General features: G+C 34.7%; 2 protein-coding genes and 1 long non-coding RNA gene across 3 annotated transcripts; all 3 read left to right on the top strand.

Moving 5' to 3' along the window:
- Positions 1 to 2257: 2257 nt before the first annotated feature.
- On the top strand, positions 2258 to 10674 carry LOC112511022. The gene is made up of 8 exons (XM_025116381.1): positions 2258 to 2304; positions 3007 to 4357; positions 5069 to 5296; positions 5998 to 6066; positions 6145 to 6207; positions 6298 to 6360; positions 6497 to 6832; positions 10275 to 10674. Exons 2-8 carry the CDS (start codon positions 3016 to 3018, stop codon positions 10493 to 10495), a joined length of 2322 nt encoding a protein of 773 aa, XP_024972149.1. The 5' UTR covers positions 2258 to 2304; positions 3007 to 3015; the 3' UTR covers positions 10496 to 10674.
- Positions 10675 to 16007: 5333 nt separating this feature from the next.
- LOC112511220 (protein HEADING DATE REPRESSOR 1-like) lies at positions 16008 to 21201 on the top strand. The gene is made up of 3 exons (XM_025116746.1): positions 16008 to 16289; positions 18513 to 18838; positions 20800 to 21201. The coding sequence occupies exons 1-3, from the start codon at positions 16196 to 16198 to the stop codon at positions 21007 to 21009; spliced, it is 630 nt and encodes a 209-aa protein (XP_024972514.1). The 5' UTR covers positions 16008 to 16195; the 3' UTR covers positions 21010 to 21201.
- Positions 21202 to 22342: 1141 nt separating this feature from the next.
- Positions 22343 to 26185, top strand: LOC112510781. The gene is made up of 2 exons (XR_003069056.1): positions 22343 to 22557; positions 25814 to 26185. It is a non-coding gene; the product is annotated as an uncharacterized LOC112510781 (long non-coding RNA).
- The last annotated feature ends 541 nt before the right edge of the window (positions 26186 to 26726 follow it).

The raw sequence follows: 26726 nt of genomic DNA, 5'->3' as shown, positions 1-26726 counted from the left end.
TTGTTTGTGGTAACTGTGTGGTCCAATCTCAACAACAAATCAACGGATAAATTAGGAAATTAATAATTATGGTAGTTTGAGTTAAAATTATAATTATAGGGCATATTAGGTATTTTTAAAAAACTCCTCTCTCATCTCTCCGACCTCCAATCTCCGGGCTCCAGTGAAATCGGTATCACAGTATAACACAATGAGTATCACATTGTGTATCTTTATTTTTAATGTTTGAGTTGGTATCACAATGATATCACAGTATATCACAATGAGTATTACATTGTGTATCTTTGTGATTACTTGGTACCTGCCGGATTAATGTTCATCGGAGGTCGGAGAGAGAAGTTTTCTAAAAATACCTAAAATGCCCTCTAATTATAATTTTAACTCAAACTACCATAATTACTAATTTCCTAATTTATCCATTTATTTGTGGTTGAAATTATATTCATAGTTACCACAAATTAATCAGTTTTCTCTTGAATGAATCCCTATATATATATATAGAGAGAGAGAGATTTTTAACTTATTTTTTTTTTCTTAATTCATTAGTTAAACCAAGAATATTATAGATTTTTTATTATTTACTTCATAAAAATGATGAAACAAATTCTAATTTTGCAAGTAAAATTATTTTATTTTTTCTAAAAAGCCAATAAAAAAACTCTTATCTCTGATAAATTATTTAAAATAAAGATTTTAAGGACTTTTGGTCCAACATGTTTTTTTAAACTTTATCTAAAATGGAGAAAGTAAGAGACAGATGATGAAAATTTCCAAATTTCTGACAAAGAAATCAATTTTTTTCACCTACCAATGAGAATAATTGAAATTAAATATATAATAAATAAAGAAATAATATTTTATGAAATGTATTGAACATCTTAATAATATAATTCATATTGTAAGAGCATTTTCAAGAGATTCTATAAAACAGAGAAAATTGTAATCTTGTTATTGCTCCAACAGATTTTGTATATTAGTCTATAAAATAAAGAAAATCAGTGAAATATCTGAGTTGAGAGAGACTATTTTTTCATTCATTCCCACCAATGAGGCTGGATTATTATTATTTTATATAATTTTTTTTACAAAATGTACTGAAATGATAAATTTATAGAATATTTTAATAATATAATGGATGTTGAAATCTCAAAAATAGAGAATCAATTGGAGTTTAAATGTAATACTTTTTTTAGAGATTTTGACCTTTGAATTCCTATTTTAAAGAAATTATAGAAAATCTGTTGAAGATGCTATAATTTTCCATTTTAGATAATCTGTTAGAGCATCTCCAACAGTTTTTTTTTCCATTTTAGATAATCTGTTAGAGCATCTCCAACAACTTTTCTAAAATAGAGAAAATCAATTTTTTGTTCTATATAATGCTCCAACAGCTTCTTTATAATGTTTTATCTAAAATGGAGAAAACATGAAAATACTCCAAGTTTAGAGAATTCTTTAAAACTTGATGTTTTTAGAGAGTGAGAGAACATGATTATTTTATTCAATCCCATCAATAAAATTAAATTATTATTATTTTATATAAATTTCTTCTTATTATAATAATAAATATATATAATGTATTGAGATGATAAATTATATAATATTATAATAATATAATTTATGTTAAAAATCTTTAAAAGAGAGAATCTGATGGAGTTGACTGTAATTCTTTTAAAAGATTTTAACTTTTGATTTTTTATTATATAAAAATTATAGAAAAGTTGTTGGAGATGTTTTTAAAGATGTTTTGAATAACCACAAGAGTGATGCTTGATTGGTTTGAGCTTTACTCCAAAGGTCAAAAGTACCAGGAGGTCCCAGATTCAAATCCAAGAATGAATAAAAATTCATTTGTGGCCACGATGGTTTAAATGCGATGACTCCGGGCTATTTACAAAGTTGGTGGTTACCATAAAATTAGTCGGTTCATATAGCGGGTTGGATATCCAGGTTAATAAAAAAGAAAAGAAAAAATAGATGCTTTGAAAGATTTCCCAAAGATGCCCTTTCGTATAAAAGCAAAATACCATTTTGCCATTCAGAAAACGCGCGTCGCTTTGCAATCTCAGGTTGCCACCTGTCATGAATGAAGAACTATGACACGTCACCAGCTCCGTAGTATTTCCACGTGTCTAATGACGTCAGCTGATTATGGTCCCCACACCGAACCCTTTAAAACTCCCATCCAGCCCTAAGCGCCAAAAAGCACCCCTCTTTCTCTCTCTCCCTCTCTCCCCCCTCTCTCTCTATTTCTCTCTCTTTCTATTTCTCTCTCGATCAAGAACTCGCACCCATCACTCGGAAGTACGAACACAAAGCTCACTCATTATAATCGCTTGTTATCTGTTTTCTGTGTGTATATAGTTGTAAATTTATGATTATTTGTTGAAATTCCATCTTTCTGCTCTTGCGATTGTTGCCTATTTGCCTTCTTGATTGTTTCTTTAGTAACTGATCATCATCTAGTGGATCTTTAATTGCTATTGTTTTTGTTGTTCGATGATTTTGATGAACAGTCGATCGTTAGGTCTCGTAGTTCTTAAGCTAACTCTGCCAGTAATTTGTTCACATTCATCACTATCATGTGACTTGGTTGGTGTCTTTAAGGGTTCATACTTTAAGCGTTTTGGGGGTTTCTGATATTTGACGATCGTTCTGCTTTCATCAATTCTAGGGTTTCTGCTCTTTTTATCGATAGTTGTTTGTGTTTTTCCCCTAAATAATTTTGTGTAGAATGGTGGATTATGTGTATTTCGGTCATTTGGTAATTGATTTATATTAGTGGGAAGTTTTGTTTTTCATTTTCTGCTTTTGGGGGTAATTGACCTAATTGGGGATTTGATTGGTTTCGGAGATGCTTTCACACACATATACCCACTTGTTAATATTTTTGGTAATGTTATTGTGAGTTTGTGACCATCAAGTGATATTGTGGGTTATAACTTATAGTAAGTTACAACATGTATAGCGATTATGCTGTTCTCACTTTTAGTGAAATATTGACAGAGTCATCTGATGATGGGAAATAGCAGAACAAATGAAAAGGACAAGCCACCTGCTTCTGCTAATCCATTAATACAATTAAACAATGATTATACAAAGAGCATTGCTCCAAATATGCATTCAGTTGGTGGTGTGAGTTTTCGAGAAGGAAATTTTGCTGGTGGTCGTTTCGATTCCGTCCCAGATATGCCTGTTGCCCCTGGTTGGGAGAACATGTGCTCAATAAATCATTCTATTGCCCAAGGGATCCCTGAAACCAGCGGAAACCATATGGCTTATCTGATGAACTCCAGTAGCTTTCAGAATTCCCAATTTAACCTGCTTTCCAATACTGCAAACACAGATATCCCAGAAGTTCCATTGATACCTGAATGGAACATGAGATGGAGTCCTCAGTTTATCAATCAAGAACACAATGCAATTTCTGCTGGTGGATTGAACAATGGGTCTGGTACTAGTAGCTTTGAGAATCCATGGTCTAGTAAGAACCCAACTACTGCAAGAAACTTTGTTGGAGATTCTCAGATGAGCAGGCAGGGTAGAGAATCAAAATTTGCACCTTTTAATAGACCACATGCAAATGCAGATATTGTTGGTTCACCTCTGTCATTTGGCCCTAGAGACACTGCTACAGTTCATACTCGAAACAACGTCAACTTCAATACCAGTCAATGTGGGGTTCAAGGAAAAGTTGAAGGTAGTTTCCTGAGTCTTGGAATTGGAGGCACCGATGAAACCATAACTAGACCACAAACGGGCGTCCGAGAGATGTCTGATACGCTTAAAGAAGCAGCTTCAGCTGAGTTACAGATAGCTCGTGCTCGGAGAGCTATGGGTCAAACTTTAGATGCTGGCTTTATGGGTTTACAGAGAAACATTAGTGGCTTCTCTAATCAATCATGTCATGTGGATCGAATTACCTCAACCAACAATGAAGCTGGAGTTCAGTGTACTCTAAATAGTGGGCCAGGTTCTAGCCCTTATCATACATTACAAATGCAACAAAATGATATGCAACATGGCATCTCTAGGCATGATGATGGTAGCTCAAATTTTCTGAGTAGCAGGAATATAAGATATGGTGATTTGGATCATTATAGAGCCTTTGTGGGTAATCAAGCCGCAAATTCAGGGACAGTTGGTGGTAATTCTGCTCAGTTCTTCAATTCCCAACAATATGACTTGAATGGGTTAGCACCAGAATCTTCTAAGCCTTCATGGATCGCGTCTCATACCCCTTCTGGCCAGCTACAGAGTATTCGTTACACAACTGTCAACAGCCTACCATTGGAAAGTTCAACCAATTCTCCTTCTCTTGGACTTGGAAGCTGTTCTACCCGGCAGAATTATGCAGGTAAGCAAGGTAATTGTTTGCTTTTAACTTTGCTGCAAGGAAAAAAAGGTTTTCATTTTTTTCTCTCATTACATATCACCTCAATCACTGTACCCTTAACAGCATGATATCCTGTCAAATTTGCATCACTTTGTTTCTGGTCTGATTAGAATGGAACTATATAAGATTTAGTAAATGGTTATCTGCAAACTTTGTCCTTTTGTATAACCTTTTAGGGTCCCTGTGTCTTTATCCTAGTGGGTACGGAGGTGGATATCCTTAGAGAACCTTCTTAGGTTCTTGTATTTTGAAGCTCTTATTCTGTACTGACCTATTATTATGTTTGATTTCCTTTCACAGTTCAGTTGACATGGAAGATGTTAACATCTATATTTATATTTCAAAGTTCAGACAAGTACTGCCTTTACATATTCATGCAATGATCATTCAGTGATTTGTTTGAAATCATCATGTGTACATAGTCATTCATTGTGCAGCTAAACTACAAATGTCCTTGTATTTTTTAAGCTTCTATGCCCTGTAACTTTTGTTGTTGTACAATGGGAATGAATTTCATTCATTTAAAATACAAATTTGCTTTCTTGTCAATAATTTCCTTGCTGCAGTATTCACATCTCTAGCTCTTTATCCACCCCTCCACTACCCTACAAAGAACAATTAAGTTGGATACTCCTTACTGAAACAATAAGTTTTCTTTTTGTCCCCTTACAGGGCAACAGCTCTTGTCACACAATGGCATGTCTACTCAAGGTCTTGGTGGTAGTCTTTTTCCCCAGAGGATAGCAGCACCTCAAGTAGCTTGGGTTAGCAGTGGTCAAGCTGCCACAGATGCTCCATTCCCCAAAAGGCTGGGAGTTGAGCTTAATGGGAAAGATAGTCCTCAAGTTGCTGAGAGACATCTATCTACCAGGGGAACAAACTTGCAGACAACCAGTACAGGTATCCTGATGTAGACCATTTTATACATTTCTATGTATATGGTTTATGTGAATTTTGTTAGAACTGCAGGGTGAGCTCAGTTTATAAGCGTCAAGTCAGTTATCTTAATATCCAGTGATGGACCATAATTTGTTTAGCCTGCACTGGCACTTTGGTTGGGGAGCGGGGGGTTTTCGCAGAAGTTGAACTAATTTGAAGTGCTATTCGAATTGGTCGATAAATTTCTTTCGGTTGGATCCTTGTTGGAAGCACAAAAATCCGGGAAGTGTGTAGACCCAAAACCCTTGTTTAGGCGACAAATTTCTGATTCGTTAACTTATGTTAGTTTACAAGAATCAGTTATATATTAAAGCACGATCTCAGAAGCACTTTCTGTGTGCTTTCTTCTTGTGTTTACATTCGCTATATTGGTTTAGCTCATTCAAACAATATGTAACTTGGTTTTTAGGAAAAAGTAAATGGCATGTATTATTGTTTGGTTGTTGTCTGATGTAATAAACCGAAATGAAAATGACCATGATAAATTATCTCTTAGCCATGATGAATAACCAAGCGATTAAGGTTTAGCATCACTTAATGCACATGGGAAAAGTAGAATCTCTTCAAGCTATAAGACTCTACTGGATGCGTTAGCATGGCGTTGTCTTGCATTTTCTTGTTTACGTGGGTGGCATTTAGTGATTTATGTTATTTATTTTCAGGTCAGATATGTCAATTTCCGGACAAAGGATCCACTTTCCTGCCAGATCATCTTCTTCAGCGTTCTATTGGTACGACTACTTGCTCTTTTTCTCAACATCATTGTGGTGGGTTTTTTAATTTCTTGAGGTTGTTTTCATGGCAACCAGATCGGACTGACGGAACACCTGTTAATTATCCATTGAATTCTCAAGAACCCTTTTCCGCTCATGGTAAATAAAACCCAGAACCCCTTGAGGGTAGACAATACTAGTCTGTGCTGGCAATGTTGCATATCTGATTCTTGTTTTTGTCTTCTCTAGGCCAATCTCAAGATGCCTTGATTCAGCTTCCTAAGGATCCTCGAGCAGCAGCTTCTACCAATGGTATTTGGTTCCCTCTCTCTACTTGCACTTTGATATAAGAAGAACCTGAAAAGATGCAACTTGTATAAGTTTCTGGAGCATCTTATGATTACAACTGTGAATATCTAACTCTCACTTTCACTTGATATTTGTCCAGCTTCAACTGTTGATGATCTCTCCCAAAAGTCTGACTTCCATATGAGGCCTTCTCACAAGAGAACTGCAGTTGCTCCCCCTTCTGCTTCCCATTGGGTTCAGCGCCAGAAGATAACACATCCAACCATTCATCATTCTGTTCCAATCCCATTCCCTACAAAACTAGCTATTCCTGGAACAACTGCTCTTGTTCATCCTTCTATACCGGTCGCATCACAGAGAGAACTTGGTTGTCCTGTATCTGCTTCTATTCATCCTTCTATACCTGGAACATCTCATTTTAAATCTCGGATTCCTGTGAAGCCAGCTCCTATTGCTGCTCATATTGCATGGAAAGGTATATCTATCATCTCACACTCTTTAATTCTTTCGATATCTCTACTGTTTGGCTACAACACCTTCTATATAATTTAATTGTACAAGTAATTGTGATGTTACAGTTGTAGTCTTAATTGTGAGAAGCCCTAGCATAACTCTCTTACAAATTTTGCTTTTGATGTTCTTTTTGAATTATATAATATTTATATATGACAAATGTAACAAATAAACTCACACACCCTCCTCACCTTTGGTGAGGTTTGAATCCCTGACCTCCTAGGAGGCCAAAGGCTCATATACCGCTAGGCCAAAGGCCCTTTGGTTGCTTGTTTTGGTGTTAACAGTGCACATATTTACGAAAATAAGTCCAGTATCTTTTGACAATCTTCATATTCACTTTTTGGTATCTTTTGATTGTTTAAGATGGCCAGAGATGCCAAATGTTACAGCAATGCTTCATGCGGAGCAAGTCCTTGCATCTTATGTGATTATTTTCATAGTTGGCTATAATAATCCGGATCCCATGAACATTCCTTGTTTTCTTTGATTTGGGTGGGTATGAGTGATACTAACAAGAAGAAATCTAGAGAAAGCTAGCATAGAGAATTGGTGAATGTTGGATATAGGTTCATGTCAAGTACAAACATACTTTGTCATATTGATTACTCTAGAAGGGAAAGGTCACCTACTTCTCTGCAGTCTGCACATGGTCTCTATATCATTAGATGGGTCATTAGGTATCCTAGTCCAGACGAAGGATCGTGAGAGAATAGGACTTAAGGTGAGAAGTGTAAGGAGGGATTTGGACCCTTGATCGCTTTCAATCCCAAAACAACCCATGAATTGCGTTTTAAAAGGGAAGTGATCCAGTGTATCTCATTAGTGTTGATCTAGTGGTTTTCTTCAATTAGGATTAGTCCAAGGTGGAGATCCCTTCTTACCTTTCTCACCGTAACTTTCATTCTCACCAAACCCAACCCTCCTAGTCCAAGTAGCATCTTTACACAAGATGCCTTCGTATATCTAAGTTATATTGAGGACTACCAGATAGCCTTTGTAATTTTTTTGGGAGAACTTCAGTTGCAGCATATATTATCTTTTGTGGGGATTCATCATATAATTTAACTTATTAATTATTATACAATGTAGGCGCTGAACTAATGTGGGATAGAAGGATTTTTGTTCGAGGGTTAAGCAATGGAGATACACGAAAGGAACAAAAAACATTCTTTGCAGTTTCTTCTTCTATTTCATTCATTATCATTCCCAACACCTGGATGCTACAAGGGAAGAGAGCTCCCCCTTCTATAAGAGGCAGAAACTCTCCAAAGAAGACTCTGGATATAAGAGCGTTCCTGGGTTGGTTCTACCGTGTTGAACCTTTGACCATAGGGCTCAAGAAGTCTCTAGAAAACATGAAGGACCCAGAATGCAGTAGACAGCTTTATACTATTTTTAATAATTATGGGACCCTGTAGGATGTAGTCATAGTGACCTTTGTCTTTGAGATTGTGTACATTTCACTCTTTGTGCTTTGACCCATGTACCTTGCAGCTTTGGCGTGCATGATGTACAGTAATCATATCCAGTCTCTTTATTGTGCCAATATAACCTGCCTATTCGTGATGTATATTTCTTCCTTTGGTGGAATTACTCTACCATTTCGTGGAAGCTATAAAAATTTAAAAGCATCAGATTTAAGAACTATAGGTAGTCCTGAATGGATCGCTCGTGTCTTAACGTGGTAGAATTGGTTAATGAGTCCTGTTTTGAATACACATATTTGTTACTTATTTTTATTTATTTATTTTTCGTGCTTTTTTCACCATATGTTAGTCTTTTGTCTTTGTCTTTCCACCTGGTTGCTCACACTCTTGCACAAGCCACGGATCTTCATGGAAATAACCACTTTCCCCTATTGGGTAGAGCTCAGATCTTTGTACATCCACCCTATTTCCAGACCCTATTTTTGAGTGGGATTTACTGGGTCAATTTGATTTGATTTAATTGTTTGATGATTTTTATGGGTGTTGATGGTGAAAATGCCTCTTTATATCTCGACATGCTTCATATGCCGGCAATTCAAGCAATATCAGTTAAGTCATGTTGACAAGGCTTGTTTGTTAGTAGCTTAATGGAACATTCAGCTTATTCCACAGCTATATATGCCTGTTTGGTAATGGCTTTATGATATAAAAAATGGCTTATTTAGTAAGCTTCTAGGGGAGAGCTTTATGCAGAAAGCCAAGTTTTTTTCAAAACCTACTCCCAATTAAAAAACACGCTTCTTCTATCTATAAAAAAATCCAAACAAAAATATTCTCAATCTATGTAAGACAGATTCATCTATACAAACAACTTTATCCTTACAAAACTTAATGGAAAACCTACCAAATACCCCCTTAGCCGATAGCTCTATCAGGTTAACCATGTAGATCTCTATGTTATGTGTAATATTATACTGTTTTGCTTGGCTATCTGCAACAATTTTTTTCTTTACTAATCCACCTCAGAAACAACCTCTCTACTCTTTGGGGTAGAGCCGTAGAGGTTAGGTCTTTGTACATTTTAACCTCCCCAGACCTCACTTCGGGTGGGATATGCTTTGTTTGTTTGTTTACTAATCCACCTCCAAGTTAAAACCTACTTTGTGCAATCTCTATGCTTAGAACATGTCTTTCTAAACCTCAAGGGCTTGGCTCAGTGGCAGTTCTTCTTTTTTCCGAAGGGTGTCCCAGGCTATGCCTGGACTTATCCCGACAAATTGTGACCGCAAGAAATCAGCCCAGATAAACTCAGTAGCCGCAATTGTTGTGTATGCCTGGAACTGAACCGTTGGTAGATGGGATATTCCACCACATCCCCTAGGACCTCAACCACTATGCCACAATGCTTGTGGTTCTCGGTGGCAATTCTCTAGGTCAACAAGAGTGGTAGTTTCTCTTAGCCTCAAGTAGTTGGATTCCCATTTGGATGCAAAAACCGTTGTGGCCATGCCAACCTCCCATAGGGAGGGCCAAAACTTGTAGCGTTGGGTCTGGCGCCTTTTGGTTGCATAAAATTCAACTCTAACGGGCCATTTACCAATATAAATCGGGTAAGCGCTAACCGGGTAAGGGTGCGGTCTGGGTAAAGATTAAAGAGGTTCGGTTTGGGTAAGCCTTGATTGAAAATGGTTGTTTACCAAATGTTTTGTAGCAAGTGCTTACCGAGAAAATACCTTTTATCATTTTGTGCTGACCCGGTAAGTGAATATCAGTCAGATCAGTCTTTAGGTAAACTAATTGATATAGACTGAATAAACACCAGTCAGCAGTAGGTAAACAGGATTTTTGCTTATTTTGTTATTTGTTACAGCAAACAATTCAGGGAGCATGATTATTTTGTTCTTAAAACTTACCAATTACTTCTTCGGTTTTCTTTCATAAATTCAACACGATAACGACTACGATTATATGCAGATCCCGACAGAACTCCGCAATTGACGGGATATAAATGCTTGCTATGTAAAAGAGACCTTTCTTTAACATCGGAAGGTGCGGTTTACCAACCCGTGCCGCCACCACCGGTTGCGGTTCTTCCTTGCGGGCATACTTTTCATGATCAATGCTTGCAGAACATCACTCCGCAAGACCAGTCGAAAGATCCGCCTTGCATTCCTTGCGCGATCGGCGACAATTAGGTTCGGTATCTAACCCTACTTTTTATGGGTTGTTAAGAATATATAAAACAAATAGAGATACAAGGGGGGTAGGGGATAGTTATGATTATATGTATATACAGGAAAGGAGATTGATATCAATTGGATGGGGATTTGATGCTGAGATATGGTCTGTTGAAAGCTTTTACATGATCATATAAAATTGCCATAACTTTGCTGAAGTTGGAATTTTTTGTGGTTTAGTTGGAAATGTTTAAAAATTTGATGTCTTACTCTACTATCTACTGTTTGGGAGATATACAGGTTTGCTTACATCTTATCCTTTGATTCTACTTTGAAGTGGGATTTACTAGGCGAGTGAGTTTGATTTGGCTTAAAAATCAGATATCCTGATGAAAAGAACCGTTCTACTTTTTGAGGTAGAAGTTAGGTTCACCCTCTAAAACTTACTTAAGGTGGGGTTGTGCAAAACCCGAGTGGTTTGGAAACTTGAACCTGAACCGAAAACAAGGTGTTTGTGCAAAACCCGAATGCATCGAAACCCGAAAATGGGAAACCCGACTTTTGAAGGGATATTTAGGTTCGGGTTGGGTATGATTTTTGACGACCTTACGCTTTTGGAAACCTGAAATACACACACACACACATATATATATATATATATATATATATATAATTTAATAAACACACATACAAGTTTCTAGAGCTCGTTGTTTTAATTTCATAAAACTAATTAATAAACATGTTCAAATATTGAATTAAGTGTTGAACCATATGAATATCATATAATAATCAGATCATTAAAATAAATTTATATTACATTCTAAATTTTAAATTTAAAATATCTAAATTGTAATAAAATTTAAATTAAACAAATTAATATGAAAAAAACGAATTTTATAACTTTTAGTTTGACACCACATCGATGTTATTTTTTTGGGTTTTTATCCAGTATTTAAATTAGTAAAAAACATGTTTAACCATCACTTATGGTTTGTATTTTGTTTTAATTATAAATATATGATTATTGTAATTAAAAGTTGTATTAATTTTTAAAACTTTGTTTACAATAAATTTTACATTTCGATGGATCGGATACATAACTAGTCGTATTATAAAACATATACAATTTCCTAAAGCTCAAATTTGAACTCTGTAAAATGCTTAATAAATCTGTTCAAATATATGATAAACAATTAGATCATACTAATAAGAGAATATATATATAGGGTATATTTCTTTTACAACCTTGTGCATTTGTACAACCTTTGCAACCCAATTAATTGAGATATTTATAGAAATGATTGGAGTTCATTTATKATDWTTTGAATATTTATGGAATATGAATAGAGTTTATTAATTATGATTAATACTTTATATTAGGAAACAATTAATTGATTAAAAATTGAATGATTGAGATGAGAGTTGTATAGGGTGTAGGAATGACAAAAGTTGTAGAATAACATCCCTCTATATATATATATTAATTAACCTGGATATCCAACTTGTTTTATGAGCCGACTAATCCCATGACTATCATCTGCTCTGTAGGTGAGCATTTGAACATCTGTGGTCATAAGAGAATATTTACTCCTAATTGGATTTTAACTTGTGACCTCATCCAAGATTTGTGCCTAGTGGGGGCACCTTTTAAGATAGATTAAAGGCCTGCAAAGTTGTTAGTGTGTTTTTAGCCTAACTCCATTGTTGAGTAATTAAGAATTTTTTTTAAATACCATTTGTATGCTACATTTGCCCTTGACTCCATACACTTTTGACCTTTAGAGCTCAAACTCAAATTAATCATGTCTTTTTACATTGATGTTATTGAAAACGGGTTCCTTATAAAATCAACTAAAATTTTCCATAATCAAAACTTTTCCTCAAATTATGCACAACTATTTATAAGAGAAATTATAATTCATTAATTTAATAATTTTAATATTCAATAATAACATTAAAAATTAGAATAATTTATCACGTGCGGAAAAGCTTTAAATGCGAGGAAAAGAAATATACAAAACAAGTAAACAATGTAACACGAGAAAAGCGTGTGGACTTGAAAATGTAACGACCGAGGAGCATATTCTTTTGTTCGAGTAAATTTTCATAAGACCCCCTGTATTATGTATTTATCTCATTAAGGCCCTTTATGTTTTTTATTTGTTCATTAAGGTCCCTTGAGAGTTTTATAAACATACCCTTCAAATTGTTGATAAAATTACATGTCTTCAAATACCAAAACACATATAGTAAGCGATCCATACCAAATACCAATCACTTATTTGCATCGAGACTGATATGATCCAACCTGTTGCGTTGGACCCGACCAACATAGAGAATGCTCAGTATAAGTACCCAAGAAGAAGTCAGTGCAAAACTGGGCCAAGAAGATCAAAGGTACGCCCAATCTGATACAGTCCCAAGACGTAACTGTAAGCCTCCTCGATGGATGAATGGTTTGTGGTTTGATGCAATAAAACAACTCTGTCATTTTCTTTATTCCCAGTAAGGCAATAACCAATTTCAATTAAGGTTGTTCACTTATTTGCATCGAGCAGAGACGGACCCATAATTTTTTTTTTTCAAACGGTGGCACCATTTTGCTATAAGAAACAAATATAGGGAAACAAATTTAAAATGCTGGCACCATTTGACTATAAGAAACTAATGTAGGGAAAAAATTTCAAACTGTGATACCATTTGATTAAGAAAATAACACTAACAAGATTCGAACTCGGGTCTGGGGTGGAATAAAAGTCTTGCAAACCAACTTTACCAAATAAAACTTGTTCACATTGTAGTTTCAAAATACATACAGTGACACACAACAAAACAATACGGTTGCACTTTTCACGAACCTAATTGTTTTCACCTTTCGATAGAGAAATAATATGGTGGCACGTGCCACCGCTGGCACCACTGTAGGTCCGTCCCTGACACCGAGATACTCAAACTTTTCTAAGTTTAGGATGAAAATATCTAAAATTGTTTTGTCAACATTATTATTCTCAATGGTTTGTAATAGTTTTAGAGAATGTTTAGATATATTGCAAACTTGATTATCATGATTTCAAATTATAATAATAAAATTTACAGTATTGATGAATTTGATTTGATTTTCATATTTTTTTACAGTTAAACTGATCAAATTTTGAGAAACATGTTAAGAGTTTTTTATAACAGACTAGTTTAAAAAAAAAAAACCAGATATAAAATAATTTGACTATCCATAGTATGTAAATTTTCTAAGCCTGGTAGTTGTGAAACCATAGATTTTGTCATGTGCAACCATAACTATTGAAAGTTTATAGATATGTGTAAAGTTTTATAAAGAAAAACATGGAAAGATCTTGAAAGTGGTAATAATATATCTGAAGTTAACCATAAGGGTGGTGCATGATTGTTTTGGGTTTATGCTCCAAAGGTCAAAAGTGTCTGGAGGTCACAGGTTCAAATCCAAAGAGGAATAAGAATTCTCTTGTGACTACGAAGATTTAAATGCGATGACTCTGGGTTACCCGTAAAACATGTGGTGACCTTGAGATTAGTCGACTCGCATAACGGGTTGGATATATATATATATATATATATATATATATATATATAGGGGCTGGTTCAAATACTAACCCAAACTATTGTGCAAACTATGTTAACCGATCTTGATCGTTCATTTTCTCATCAAACGGTCCTTATTAAATGAGATTACAAAAATAATCATTTAATTAATGTATTAAATGAAATGTCTATGAACAACTGTTCAAAGGGTAATTTTGTAAAAAAATCGCATCACATCGTGAACCTATATTATTCAGACGATTTCGTAACCTCCAATCAACTACGAAACTGCCAATCTATACGATCAATAGTGTATATCATTAGCGAAAAATCTGGTTCATAATATTCATCAAAACGATGGATGATTTTGGTGAAATGCATACAAGTTTGAATTTGTGAACCTAATGAACATCACACACACACAACACTTCACAAAAAAACATACAAGTTTGGATTTGTGAACCTAATGAACATCAGCAATATGACATAAAACAGTAACGAATCCCAACGTCTACGTCAGTGTTATTTGTGCTGATTTGACATATGTTAATATATGTGTGTCTGTGCACAAATGTCTTAATGCATCCTAGTATGAAAAATGTAATCGCTATGTGTGTGATCAAGTAATATAGCACAGTGAACATAATGAACAACTCCTATATACGCATGATATGATTTGTGCTATATGACATAAAACAGTAACAAAACTAAAACTATTATTACACAAAGTAGATAATTAAAAAGAGCAACAATAATGTGAATTTACTGAAATTAAAAACTTGGTGAAAAATGTATATTGTTTGTCATCCCGAAATCAAATTTTTAATGAACATAATGAACAGCCCCTATGTAGTTAGTCTTCAAAACTAAAACTATTATTACACAAAGTAGATAATTAAAAAAAGCAACAAGGATGTGGATTTACTGAAATTCAAAACTTAGCGAAGAATGTATATTGTTTGCCATCTCGAACTCAAATCTTTAATGTAGGCGTGTTCACATTAGCGTGTTCATAGCTATCGTATGTTCATATTGGGACACTTATTGATCATTTTCTTCACTTTCGGAATTCGAATTCCGAATGTATTCGTAGACGCTTTTAGCTTTTTCATTTTCATTGTTGTCGATCCGTTTTACTCTATGATTATCCATATTACTCGGACTATAACGAAATATTTACAAAAGAGACTTTTTTCAAATTTACAATATCAAAACCATTATAGAAAAAATAAATGTAAAATTCACTAAAATGAACACATGTGAAACTTCATGTCATTATTACATGAAGATCAATTAGTGATATTTTAAGATTTGTAACTCTCAATTAAAATATTTGGGAGTTACATAAGAATGATAAATTACCTAAATACCCTTACAATTAATATGTGAGTTACATTTGAACCTAACCAAAAGATGGAACATGATTGGTTGATGTTGGTTAGCATAGTTTGCACAATAGTTTTGGTTAGTATTTGAACCAACCCCTATATATATATATATATATTTGAGGTTAATTTCTGTTAGGAATAATTATTGTTTTTTAAAAACATATTTTTTGATTAATTTTTATTTTATATTAAGATAGTTAATTGGTAACCACTTCGAAAAATTTCTAGACACTCATTTATTTTGGTTGAAATCCCATATTTGAGGGGTCTTACTGGCATAACCCAAAACATGGAGGGTCTTTTTGCAATAATACCATAATACAGGGTTTTAATGTGATTGTGATTCGATGATTTTCCTATTTTGTCCTATTCGGCCATCAAAAGAGTCTCTGTAATTTATAGTAATATTATTCAAAGCCTAAGGGTATTTTCGTAATTGTTTCATTTCGCCAGATAGAATGAGACAATGAAACAATCCGCCGTGGAGACTGCAAAGATCCCACCTCCAAATCCTGACCGTCCATTTTCCTCGATCCGACCGTAAAATAGTTGTATGGTGTGGGCGAGCAACAAATGTACGCTTTAGATTTCATAACTCAGCTTACACAAACAACAAAGCCAGAAGAGAGAATCCTCTCTCAATCCGTTCGGTGTTTGTGTGTGTGTTTTTAACCGTCAACTGTGTGTTCTCGAGGTTTTAGAGAAGAAATTTGGTGGAATTTGCTGAATTGTGATCGATTTCGTGATTCATAGCTGTAGATTTTGCGACGGAGTAATGGATGACGGGAAGAAGATGGAGACGACTGTCGTTAATGGCTTCTCTCCGGTGTCTTCTGCTCCTGTTTTCTGGAAATCTCGGAAGAGATCAGGTACTTTGACTTGAACTAATTGTGTATGTTTTGTGAATGATTTTGAGCATAATTTAGTAATTTTGTGAATGATTTGAAGCGTAATTTAGTAATTTTATGTATGATTGTTGATTTGATTACATAGAGTAGTAGATCTGTGTGTCTATATGCTGAATCAATTTTATGATCATGATTCTCCGAGGATAAATCTAGATAGGAGTTTTGAGGAAGCAGGTTGCAATGATTTTTCAACAATGGTGCCTTCAATCGTTCATGAAATAGTTGCACAGGGTTTATTATTTGATGATTCTTGTTCCACATGAATTATACCTAGAGATAATTTTCCATTAATTACAAGCTACAGATCAGAAAGAGGTCAAAATTGGTATAAACGCCCATGTGTTTTTGGTTTGGTGGAAGTTGGAAGTTGGAACAGCGAAATGTAGTTGCAATTGAATAATATATATTTCTTCATTATCGAGGCCCATACAGTTTGACTTGTCATAGCTGATTTTGCAATATTATCAACTAGAAGACTTTGGTCTTCGATACATTTCGTTGATGGTCATCTCCATCTTCTTTCCATCATCCATTATTCTGTCAAAATGAATGAAGAAATTGATCACAATTCAGCTAATTCCATTAAATTTCTTCTCTAAAACCACAAGAACACACAGTTAACGGTTGAAAACACACAGAAATACTGAAAGGATTGAGAGAGAGAATTTCTTCGGGCTTTGCTGTGTAAGCTGAGTTGTGAATTGTAAAACGTACATTTGTTGCTCAAGGAATAAATTTCAATATTTTACAAGTTATGACACTCTCATATGATACGAGGGCTATATATCAACCAAGAAAACAAGATATGCGCAGATGTATGTTGAAACAAAACCATCCAACTAGAATACTAGATTCAAGCAATTGGATGCAATTTTGTGCTTTGACATGAACAACAGGTCCTACACGTTTTGGCCTTTAAACATATTTGTTCCTGGTATCTGTTTATATGACGTGATAAAAAATGAAAATGTAATCATGGGTCCTCTTACTTGATATGAGATCACAAAATCATGTTACTTCCAATTTTTTGTGGAGATCCTGTTGCACCTGTATCAAGATTATAGATCAACGGGACAAGTAATAAATAAAACAAAATATAAAACCTCATATCATATACTATATTAAAAGTTTTACATAATTTTAAGCAATAAAAATATCTTAAAAACGCCAAAGTAAGATATGAAATTCACTAAAGAGAATCATGTTTCTAACATTCTTTGGAACCTGGAATCGAGAATCACCAAATCGCTAAAAGAGTAAAAGCCTAAAACATTATAATTGGGCTAAAACCAAGGTTCTAAATGGCTTGAGACGAGGCCAAACCCCAAGCCTTAGGAGCCTTGGCGAGACCACGACGTTTTTTAAAGACTTACGGCGGTAATCTTTATATCTCATATAATATATATATATATATATATATATATATATATATATATATATATAAACATATGTTTTCTATTATTACTCAATAAGTCTATGATATTAAATAATTCAAATTAGGCTATATATTAAAAAATAACAAATAACAAATTAAAAATGTTAGAAAAATCAAATATCACGATACAAAACCGAGTATTAGGCCATGACGTGCCAGAGGCTTAATGGCACGGGCTTAAGGCGGCGTGACGGCTATTGCAGCTTGCCTTTTAGAACAACGGCTAAAACAGGTACAATTAGGCTAACCGTTAAAAAATATATAATCCTGTTCCATATCTCAAACTGGAACACCCGAGACACCGCTCTGACAAAATGGAGAATGGCGGTGAATAGAGCTGATGATAGCAAGTAGTAATGGCTGGTGCAAGTTTTTATTGCAAACAGGTTCATAGCTATGGTCACAGGAGCCGTTTACTAAACGCTATTTGTCTATCACTTACCCGGGTGAGTATGGTGAGGACCAATAATCTTATCTGTAAGAGGCATTGCAAGGATGAACAATCTTATCTTATAAGTGACGATGGGGACTCTTACCCGGTTAACACTTACCAGGTAAGATTGTTGCTTACTATGCATTTTGATGGCAGAGAATCTTACCTCTTGGATTAGTGAGGGTGACAAACCCTTACCGGTCAAGTGCTTATCCGGTTTGTGTTTGATAAACGGCCCCTGTCAGAAGATACTATCTTGTTGCTGTTATTCTTTCTCGATTATGATACAAATGATTTACCGAGTTTCTGCTTTCAGCTAGTGCGAAGAATTTGCACAAGGACATAGCAGATGAAGCCGACAAGATGTCCGAGAATAAGGAAGAGCATTTGACTGATGAAAAAATGGAAGAATCAACCCCGCCCACAGTTCTTTCCGAGAAACGTAAGGCTCTCTTTGAACCTCTGGAACCAATAATGGATTTGAATGGTAGAAGACCTACGGCTGAATCTTTACTTCCCCCACCGGACTTTGACACCGCCAGTTATCCTCGTGGATGGCTAATCGGGAAGAAACGGAAACTTGTAAATGTGGATGTTGTTGAAAGCATGCGGAGGATTGCAGTACAGGAAATGAACAGAAAGGTATCCTTCGTTTCCACATGTTATCTATATACACTACAACAAAATCGGCTATATATGACACCAAATATATCTAAATATCCTAATAAAATGCATTATAATTGTGCATCCTATGTAAAAGTGTTACAATAAGTTGATTTGGGCGTCGTAAAAACTTTTTTAAGACAATTTTGAAATAGATCTTCTATTAGTCTACACACAAGTGTCCTATAAAAAGATATGTTCATGGACACTTCTCAAAAGTGTTCTATAAGATAGCTAATAAGACACTTTATTAACCGAGTATCCTAAAAACTTGTTAGGATGCAAATACGTTCTAACATCCTATGGTAACACGTAACACCCTACACATACAAACCAAGTCGTATAGAGTGGTTTATTAAGACATTTTGGCATATTTGGTGTCTATAAAGCCAATTTTATTGTATTAATACTACTAGATTTTTCAAATATAATTGATCAAAAAGTCCAACTCATTGATATAAAATTTACCTAATACACCCATATTAGGGGCCGTTTACCTTACCCGCAAAGCACTTACCGGATCACTTACCTTACTGGATGAACATGGCAAGGATCAAGAATCTTACTCGGTAAGAGCGATGACAAGGATCGAAAGTCTTACCCGGTAAGTGAGGATGACGACTCTTACCCGGTTAGCCCTTAACGGGTAAATTATCGCATACGATACGACACCGTTTTGATGGACTAGAATCTTACCCGGTAAGGTAAGTGATAGTGTTGAATCTTACCGGTAAGCACTCACAGACTAAGCATTTAGGTAAACGAACCCTTACTCTAGTGTATCCAAGAAAAAGAACTGAATATCTGCCATACCCTCTAAGACACCTAAGAGCACCTGATATGGGGTTTTGAAGTGAAGTAGAAGCACTACGCTCCATAAGTTAAATGGAAAATTCCATCAAAATGTAACGACAGTGTACCTTAATCCCTATTCAATTCTTCATATTTGTACCGATTCCATCAAGAATTACGATATAACTTGACAACTATTCATGCCATCAATAATCATAGGATCTATAAGTTACCTGTCAAAATGAGAACGGAATATGAAATACTTGATGTTGTTTTCTAATTGAGAAAAAAAAAATCAATTGTTCTAAATAGGAAACTAAAACAAGTTTCGTTACATTTTGGCCAATTTTCAATACTTAAACCCCCGGTTTTCTTAAATAAGAATGAGAAAGTATACGTGTATCACGTAGTCTCACGTTTGGCAAGACATTAGACTGGACATGACATGACTTAAGTGGGACAAAAATACATTTTTGTCTCACCCACCATAATAGATAGAACAAATATTAGGGATGTGGGACAAGATTGACATATTATTAAACTACCCATGTTAAATTAAAACCCTAAAACATTCTAGTATTCTTTCACCTGCCTACCTCACCCTCGCCCGTCCACTCAGTCTTAACCTGGCTTTACAAAACAATGAGGGTATGGGGAGGGAATTTGGGTTCCTTTAAGGATATGACCTTAAGTGGGTTTTTAGTTAAATCCATGACATCCTGGCCTATTTAAGAAAAATGACTTCATACTCACGAGAAAGTCATGGATTTAATTTAAATCTCATTTAAAGTTGTATACCTAAAAATTTCAGGATTCATGATACAAATGGATTATGAATCTTAGGGGCCGTTTGTTTGGTTTTGCATTAAGTCTCGTATTGATAAAATTGTCTATTTGAATTTATTTGTCTCTATAGGATTCAGAATTTTTTTATCTGGGTGGGTTATTCATAGATAGAAGGAGCGTGGTTTTTAATTGGTAGGGGCAGGTTAAAAAAAACTTGGCTTTTTGACATAAAGCTCTCCCCTAAAAGGTTACTGAATAAGTCATTTTCTATATCATTAAGCCATGTATAACTGGCCAAATAAGCTGTGAGTCTCATTAAGATCATTAAGCTGCTAACAAACATGCTCTAACTCTAAATACAGGATAGGGAGATTAATGGGCTAAACGAGCAGTTAGAAGAGGACGCACGTGTCCTCGAACACCTTCAACTTCAGCTCCTGGATGAACGAAGCAAGCGTTCGGACGTTGAACGACAAAACACGATGCTGCAGAACCAGGTGGAGATGTTGATGAATATGCTTCAGGATCCTGAACAAATCGAAGACGATGATCAAGGCTCACAACAACCCTAATTAAGCTGCTTTAAATTTTCAATCATTTTGTAAAAAAGCTAGAATTATACAAATGATGCATGCATCCTGTTTTTGTGTGTGTTTCTGCCAAATATTATGTTCATATAATTAGTGTTTATCTAAATGAACCACTGTCCCAAAATGTACCATATCACATGGATAATAATAATAATCCTATTTGTTTATTTGTTAGCATCAGGGGTATTTACGGAAACAACTTTTCGACATTCTATAAAAATGTGTATAATATTTATAGTAAATTATGGTTTTGTCCTTATGGTTTGTCATTAATTCTTATTTTCATCTCTGTGATTTTCGTCTCTATAGTTTGCTATTTATTGTTATTTCCGTCCCTAGACTAATTTCTACCTTTAAAGTACAAGGGACCAAAAAAGTAAAAGATTGTAAATCACAAGGACTTGAAGAATAATAAATTGTAAACTATAAGGACAATAATATCAATGAAATACAAACCATAGGAACGAAAACTACAACTTTTAAACAATAGAGACGAAAATTGTAATTTTTAACAAACCATAGGGATGGAAAATGTAATTTACTCTGATATTTATATACGGGAAATGAACTCATGCACCCTCCTCATGTTTGGTAGGTTTGAACCTTTGACGTTCTGAAAGGCTGAACTCTACCAATAACCTGGATGCTGTTAGGTCTTTACAGAAACAACTTTTCTACTACTTGTTGGAATAGATGTAAGGTCTTTTAGATCGTACCTTTTTTTTTAAATATATAATATTTATATATAGGGAAGTGAACTTATGTATTCTTCACATATTTGGTGAGGTTTGAACTTTTTGACGTCATGGGAGGCTGGACTCTACTAGTATCCCAGATATCGTTAGGTTTTTTTTAAAAAGAATTTCTCTACATGTTAGAGTAGATGGAAGGCCTACGTACATTCTATTCTTTAGACCATACCTTTTTTAAAGTTGTATAACATTTATATATGAGAAATGAACTCATGCACTCTTCTCATATTTGGTGAGGTTTGAAGCCTTGACGTTCTGGGAGGCTGGACTCTACCAGTAACTCAGATGCCGTTAGGTCTTTACAGAAACAACTTCTCTACCTGTTGGAGTAGATTCAAGGTCTACGTGGCTTTTTTTTGAAATATATAATATTTATATACGGAAAATGAACTCACGAAAAAAAATCTAGTATTACTTTGAGCATTAAAAATTATTTTTGAGACTTTTGATAAATTTGATTTATAAAGTAGCATAGATTATTGATTATTTTGGTTAATTTTCAAAAAATAGCCAAATAGGGCGAGGGCATTTATTTTCCTTACTGCAAAAGAAATGGTGGTGGTTGACACCCAGGTCCGAACCCCAACTCCCAAACCGAACCCACTGCTCGATCTCACGTCCTAAGAGTTTCGTGTGGATCGTCTCCTCCATTATCCCTCCTGCAATCACGCTCTTCGTCTAATATCATCTCTCTCTATCTCTCTGTGGGGTGGATAATCAACGCCATCATCTTTTATCGCGGTCCGTTGAGTTAGGCGCCATTTTTCTCTCGATTCTGGTACGTTCTTCCATCCATCTTCTTTTCCCTTTCCTTCTCTTTTATCATTTATGTACTTGAATTATGCTATTTCAGCAGCATTTGTGTAGATCTATCTTCTCATTGGTTTGATTTAAGTCAATTTCATATGTCTTCTCATTGACTTGATTGTGCGGTTTAATTGGATATGCACAATTTGACACTCGATTTTCTATTTTATGTTTGATTGTTTGATAAATTGTTTATAGTTGTGCGTTTGATTGGTGATGATAGATTTATGAATGTGGACTTCAATTGATAATAGATCTATTTTTGTGTACAATGCTACAATCGACTCTTTTAGGGTTTGAAAAACTCAATTGAGATCTATATGCATTCTGGTAACAGTTGGACAAATTCATTCTATGTGCAAATCTCTATTACGTATAGAAGTTGAAGCTTAGGGTTGGAATAACTTATCATCATTTGAGCCTTCTATTTGAAGCCCTAAGTTTATTAGGAAAAACAGAAGTTCCTGTTGGTTTTGGCGATTTAAGATTTCCAATGAGTCCCATTTATATAATGGGAGGATAATGGCTATCTGGTAGTGGGTCTCACTTATTTGTAGAGAGATGACCCATGAATTGGAGAATGAGGATGATCATATAAATGAAGGATACCAAAGAACAAGCCATTAGCCATGTTTGGGTTGTTTGGAGTTAGATATGTAATCTAGTGGCCTTTGCATCATTAATATGCATCAATTAGAACCTCCTTTATGTACTTTTGTGTTAAATTATTATGAAATCAACAAATTAAGAACTATCATAAAACTCCACAATGGTGGTGCAAGAGCCTCTTTTTGTGGGTCCCATTATTATTTCAACACTAATAATATGAATATAACAATCAAATATATATGTGTATATATATATATATATATATAGAGAGAGAGAGAGAGAGAGAGACTTGGGATCAATATGAGACCATGTTGTTTCCGTGAGACCAGGGAGAGCACATAAATAACACTAAACCTTCACAGCAAAACACTGTGAAGGTAAACCTTCACAATGTTTTTGTTGTGAAGATTCGGAGTATTATTATACCTTCACAGCGATTTATTGTGAAGTTTCAATATAATTTTGTGCTCTCATGGGTATCACGAAAGTCTAACGTGAACCCAACCCTATATATAACTATATATATATATATATAACTATATATATATATAGTATTCAAACTAATAAAATGTCATTTTACACAATATTCGAGGTAATAACCAAGGTTCTTGTGCTACTCCTCCAAAAATGTGGGGGACTTAGGGACTGATTACCAACATTTGTGGGTAAGTGTTGACCAAAATAAGAGATCTTTAAGGTAAGTGATCCGATTGTGATAAGTGTTAACCGGAAATTATTGTTTACCAATTATTTCTAGCGCGCTGACCGAGTAAAAATGACAGTTCAGTTTAGAGTAATTGCTTACTAGAAAAATGACACTTTTAAAACTCTAAATAAAAATAAGATGAACTAAAAAATAATTATGATTAAATTCTAAATTATAAACGACTTCTATTGCTAAAATAACACATATAATGGGTTATTGTATAATAAAATAAAAAGTATAAGGATTATGTTTGATGGTGTCTATATCAATAAGGGGTAAAAGAAAATTTTCTAAAATGAAAATGGCTCACATAATCATAGTGGTCTGACAAATTTTCTTAAGAAGCTACGATTCATATCTGACTATGGTCAGATTGATTTCTGTTGCTTACTCCAGCAGAGGACGGTCAGCACTCCAAATATCTTTAACATTTTAGCGGTAGTTCTTGTAGAGTCGCTACATTTTTTTGCTTATAAGAACCTTTCATTAGAGATGCTCTTAGGTATATGATGGTACACCGTGCCCCATTTCAATGATGTTTGATGGTTCGATTTCTTTTATCTTATTAAACAAACCCCACTACGGTCGAAAGAAAGGGTTTTGATTTTGACGTATGTGGGAGAGGTTTTTTTTTTTTTTGGGGGGGGGTGTATTTTAGCGTACAGAGAGGGTTTGTTAGCCTCACCCATTGTTATTTCTTTATTGGTCAAGGCAACATCATCGGAGTTACTGTTAAAATAAAGATAGGTGGGATGCCGGGATCAATGTGCTTAGTTTTCTTCAAATGTCATCCCCCTTTGTAGTGCTGACCCACTCTATTGGATATGCCACCGCTTCGTTCCTCCATCGTAGTGTAAAAAATTATAGTATCGTGAAAGGTGCCACCGTATCCATTCGTTGTGTGCCACCATGTATATTTTGAAACTACAATAGTGACACAAGTTTTCCTTGGTAGAGTTGGTTTATATTGCTTTTCTCCCATCCTAGACCTGCATTCGAATCCCGTTAGTGTCATTTTCTTAGTTTTTAGCATTTTACTTCAAATTTATTACGTTTCTGAAAAGATTTGCAATAAAAGACTTTGAACATTGAGACCTCACATATGAAAAACAATGAACTAAACAACAAACCAATGATGTTTTTATGAAAAATATCCATATATTTGTTTCTTATAGTTAAGCGGTGCCACCACTTGAAAACTTTTCTAGGTCCGCCTCTGCTCCTTTGATAGGATGCTTGCATATTGAGATCCCATGTAGTTTTTTTTCTTCCCTTCTTATTTTTTTACTTGTCTGTATATGTTGTAAGATAATTGGTTTTGAATTTTGATTGTCAGGACATCTCCAACGCATCTCCAACCCAACACTAAAAGCACAAAAATGGAGGTCTTCTCATTTCCAACCCACCACTAAAACATTAAAAAGTTAGAGGTCAATAAAGCTAGCCTCTATAAATCAAATATTAATATAATATTAAGTTTTTTATAATTATATGTATATATATATATATATATATATATATAATATTAAGTTTATAAATACATATATCATTTTATTATTATTAAAATATTAAAGATGTTTTTTAGTGTTTTTTCAGTATGTGGTTGGAGTTGATTTTTTTCAATGTTCAATGGATCCACCATATTTAGTGTTTTATTTTTAGTAGTTGGGTTGAAGATGGTCGTCAATTTAGCTGTTTTTTATTTAGATATGTGAGCATGATCTTTATTAGTACAGTTAAAGGTAAGGGAAAATGACTAGTAACTGAAGGAAGAATTGTTCTAATGCGATTTTTGTTTTCTTTAAGTTGGATTCTTTATTACTGAACAGTGAACACAATTTCTTTTACTAAACAGAATGTACTTGATCGTCATATGTCTAATGGTTAAGTTCCTTGGTTTTTTGTTTTTGAGGTCCCGTGTTCGAATCGTTACCTGAAAGTAAAAGCTAAAAGCTAAGAAAATGATACAAATGGAATTCAAACCCGTGCTTGGGAGGGGAGAAAAGATCGTGCAAACCAACTCCACCAAGAGAAACTTGTGTTATTATTGATTTATTGTAGTTTCAAGGAATATACGATTGCACCCAACAACAAAATAATACGGTGCACCTTCCACGGCCCTAAAACATTTTACACTATGATGAAGGAACGAAGCAATGGCCCATGCCACCGTATGCACCTAGTGGGTCCGCCCTAGTTTGTGTGTGCCTAAACGCTATCTTCTAGACCTTTTTGGATTTTGTGTTCTATATTGCTCCGCCTTAAAAGCGAACCCTGCCACAAAGATGAAGCTAGTATGCTCGCTTAGCTTAGAGTACACCTAACTGTAGTAGTAGTAGTGGTATATTGTGCAAAGCGATAGGCTAAATGCACTCCCATATATTGTTAAATGCACCCCTACCCAGGGGCATCCATTAATCTTGGTTTTTGAACAGGTCGCTCAAAAAATTGGGGACCAAATTTACTCACGCTTGGGGCTCAGATTTATATAGTTCACCTTAATAAAGATCTATCTAATTTCTTTCAAAATCAAAAGCCGGCTATTTAATTTCAGAATTTGTCGATAAAAAACAAAACGACTCTTTGATATTCTTCTCACTTTGTCATTTTAAGCATTTTTGTTGTTTTAATTGGTAAGATTTTTAATATGATATTAAATTTTATATTGTTTACTACTCATTTCAGATGATCTATAGTTCTAGTAAACAGGGTCCCAATCTAATAGATTGGGACGGCCCCACCCTACCTACTAATTTGCTCACAACAAAAAGCAAAACCAAGACTTGTTACAAATTGTCAATGTATTGATTTAATCTGATTCTGAC

Source organism: Cynara cardunculus (assembly GCF_001531365.2).
Source record: "Cynara cardunculus var. scolymus isolate 2C chromosome LG 4, CcrdV1, whole genome shotgun sequence".
Taxonomy (NCBI): domain Eukaryota; kingdom Viridiplantae; phylum Streptophyta; class Magnoliopsida; order Asterales; family Asteraceae; genus Cynara; species Cynara cardunculus.
This window is presented reverse-complemented; position numbering and strand designations above follow the sequence as displayed.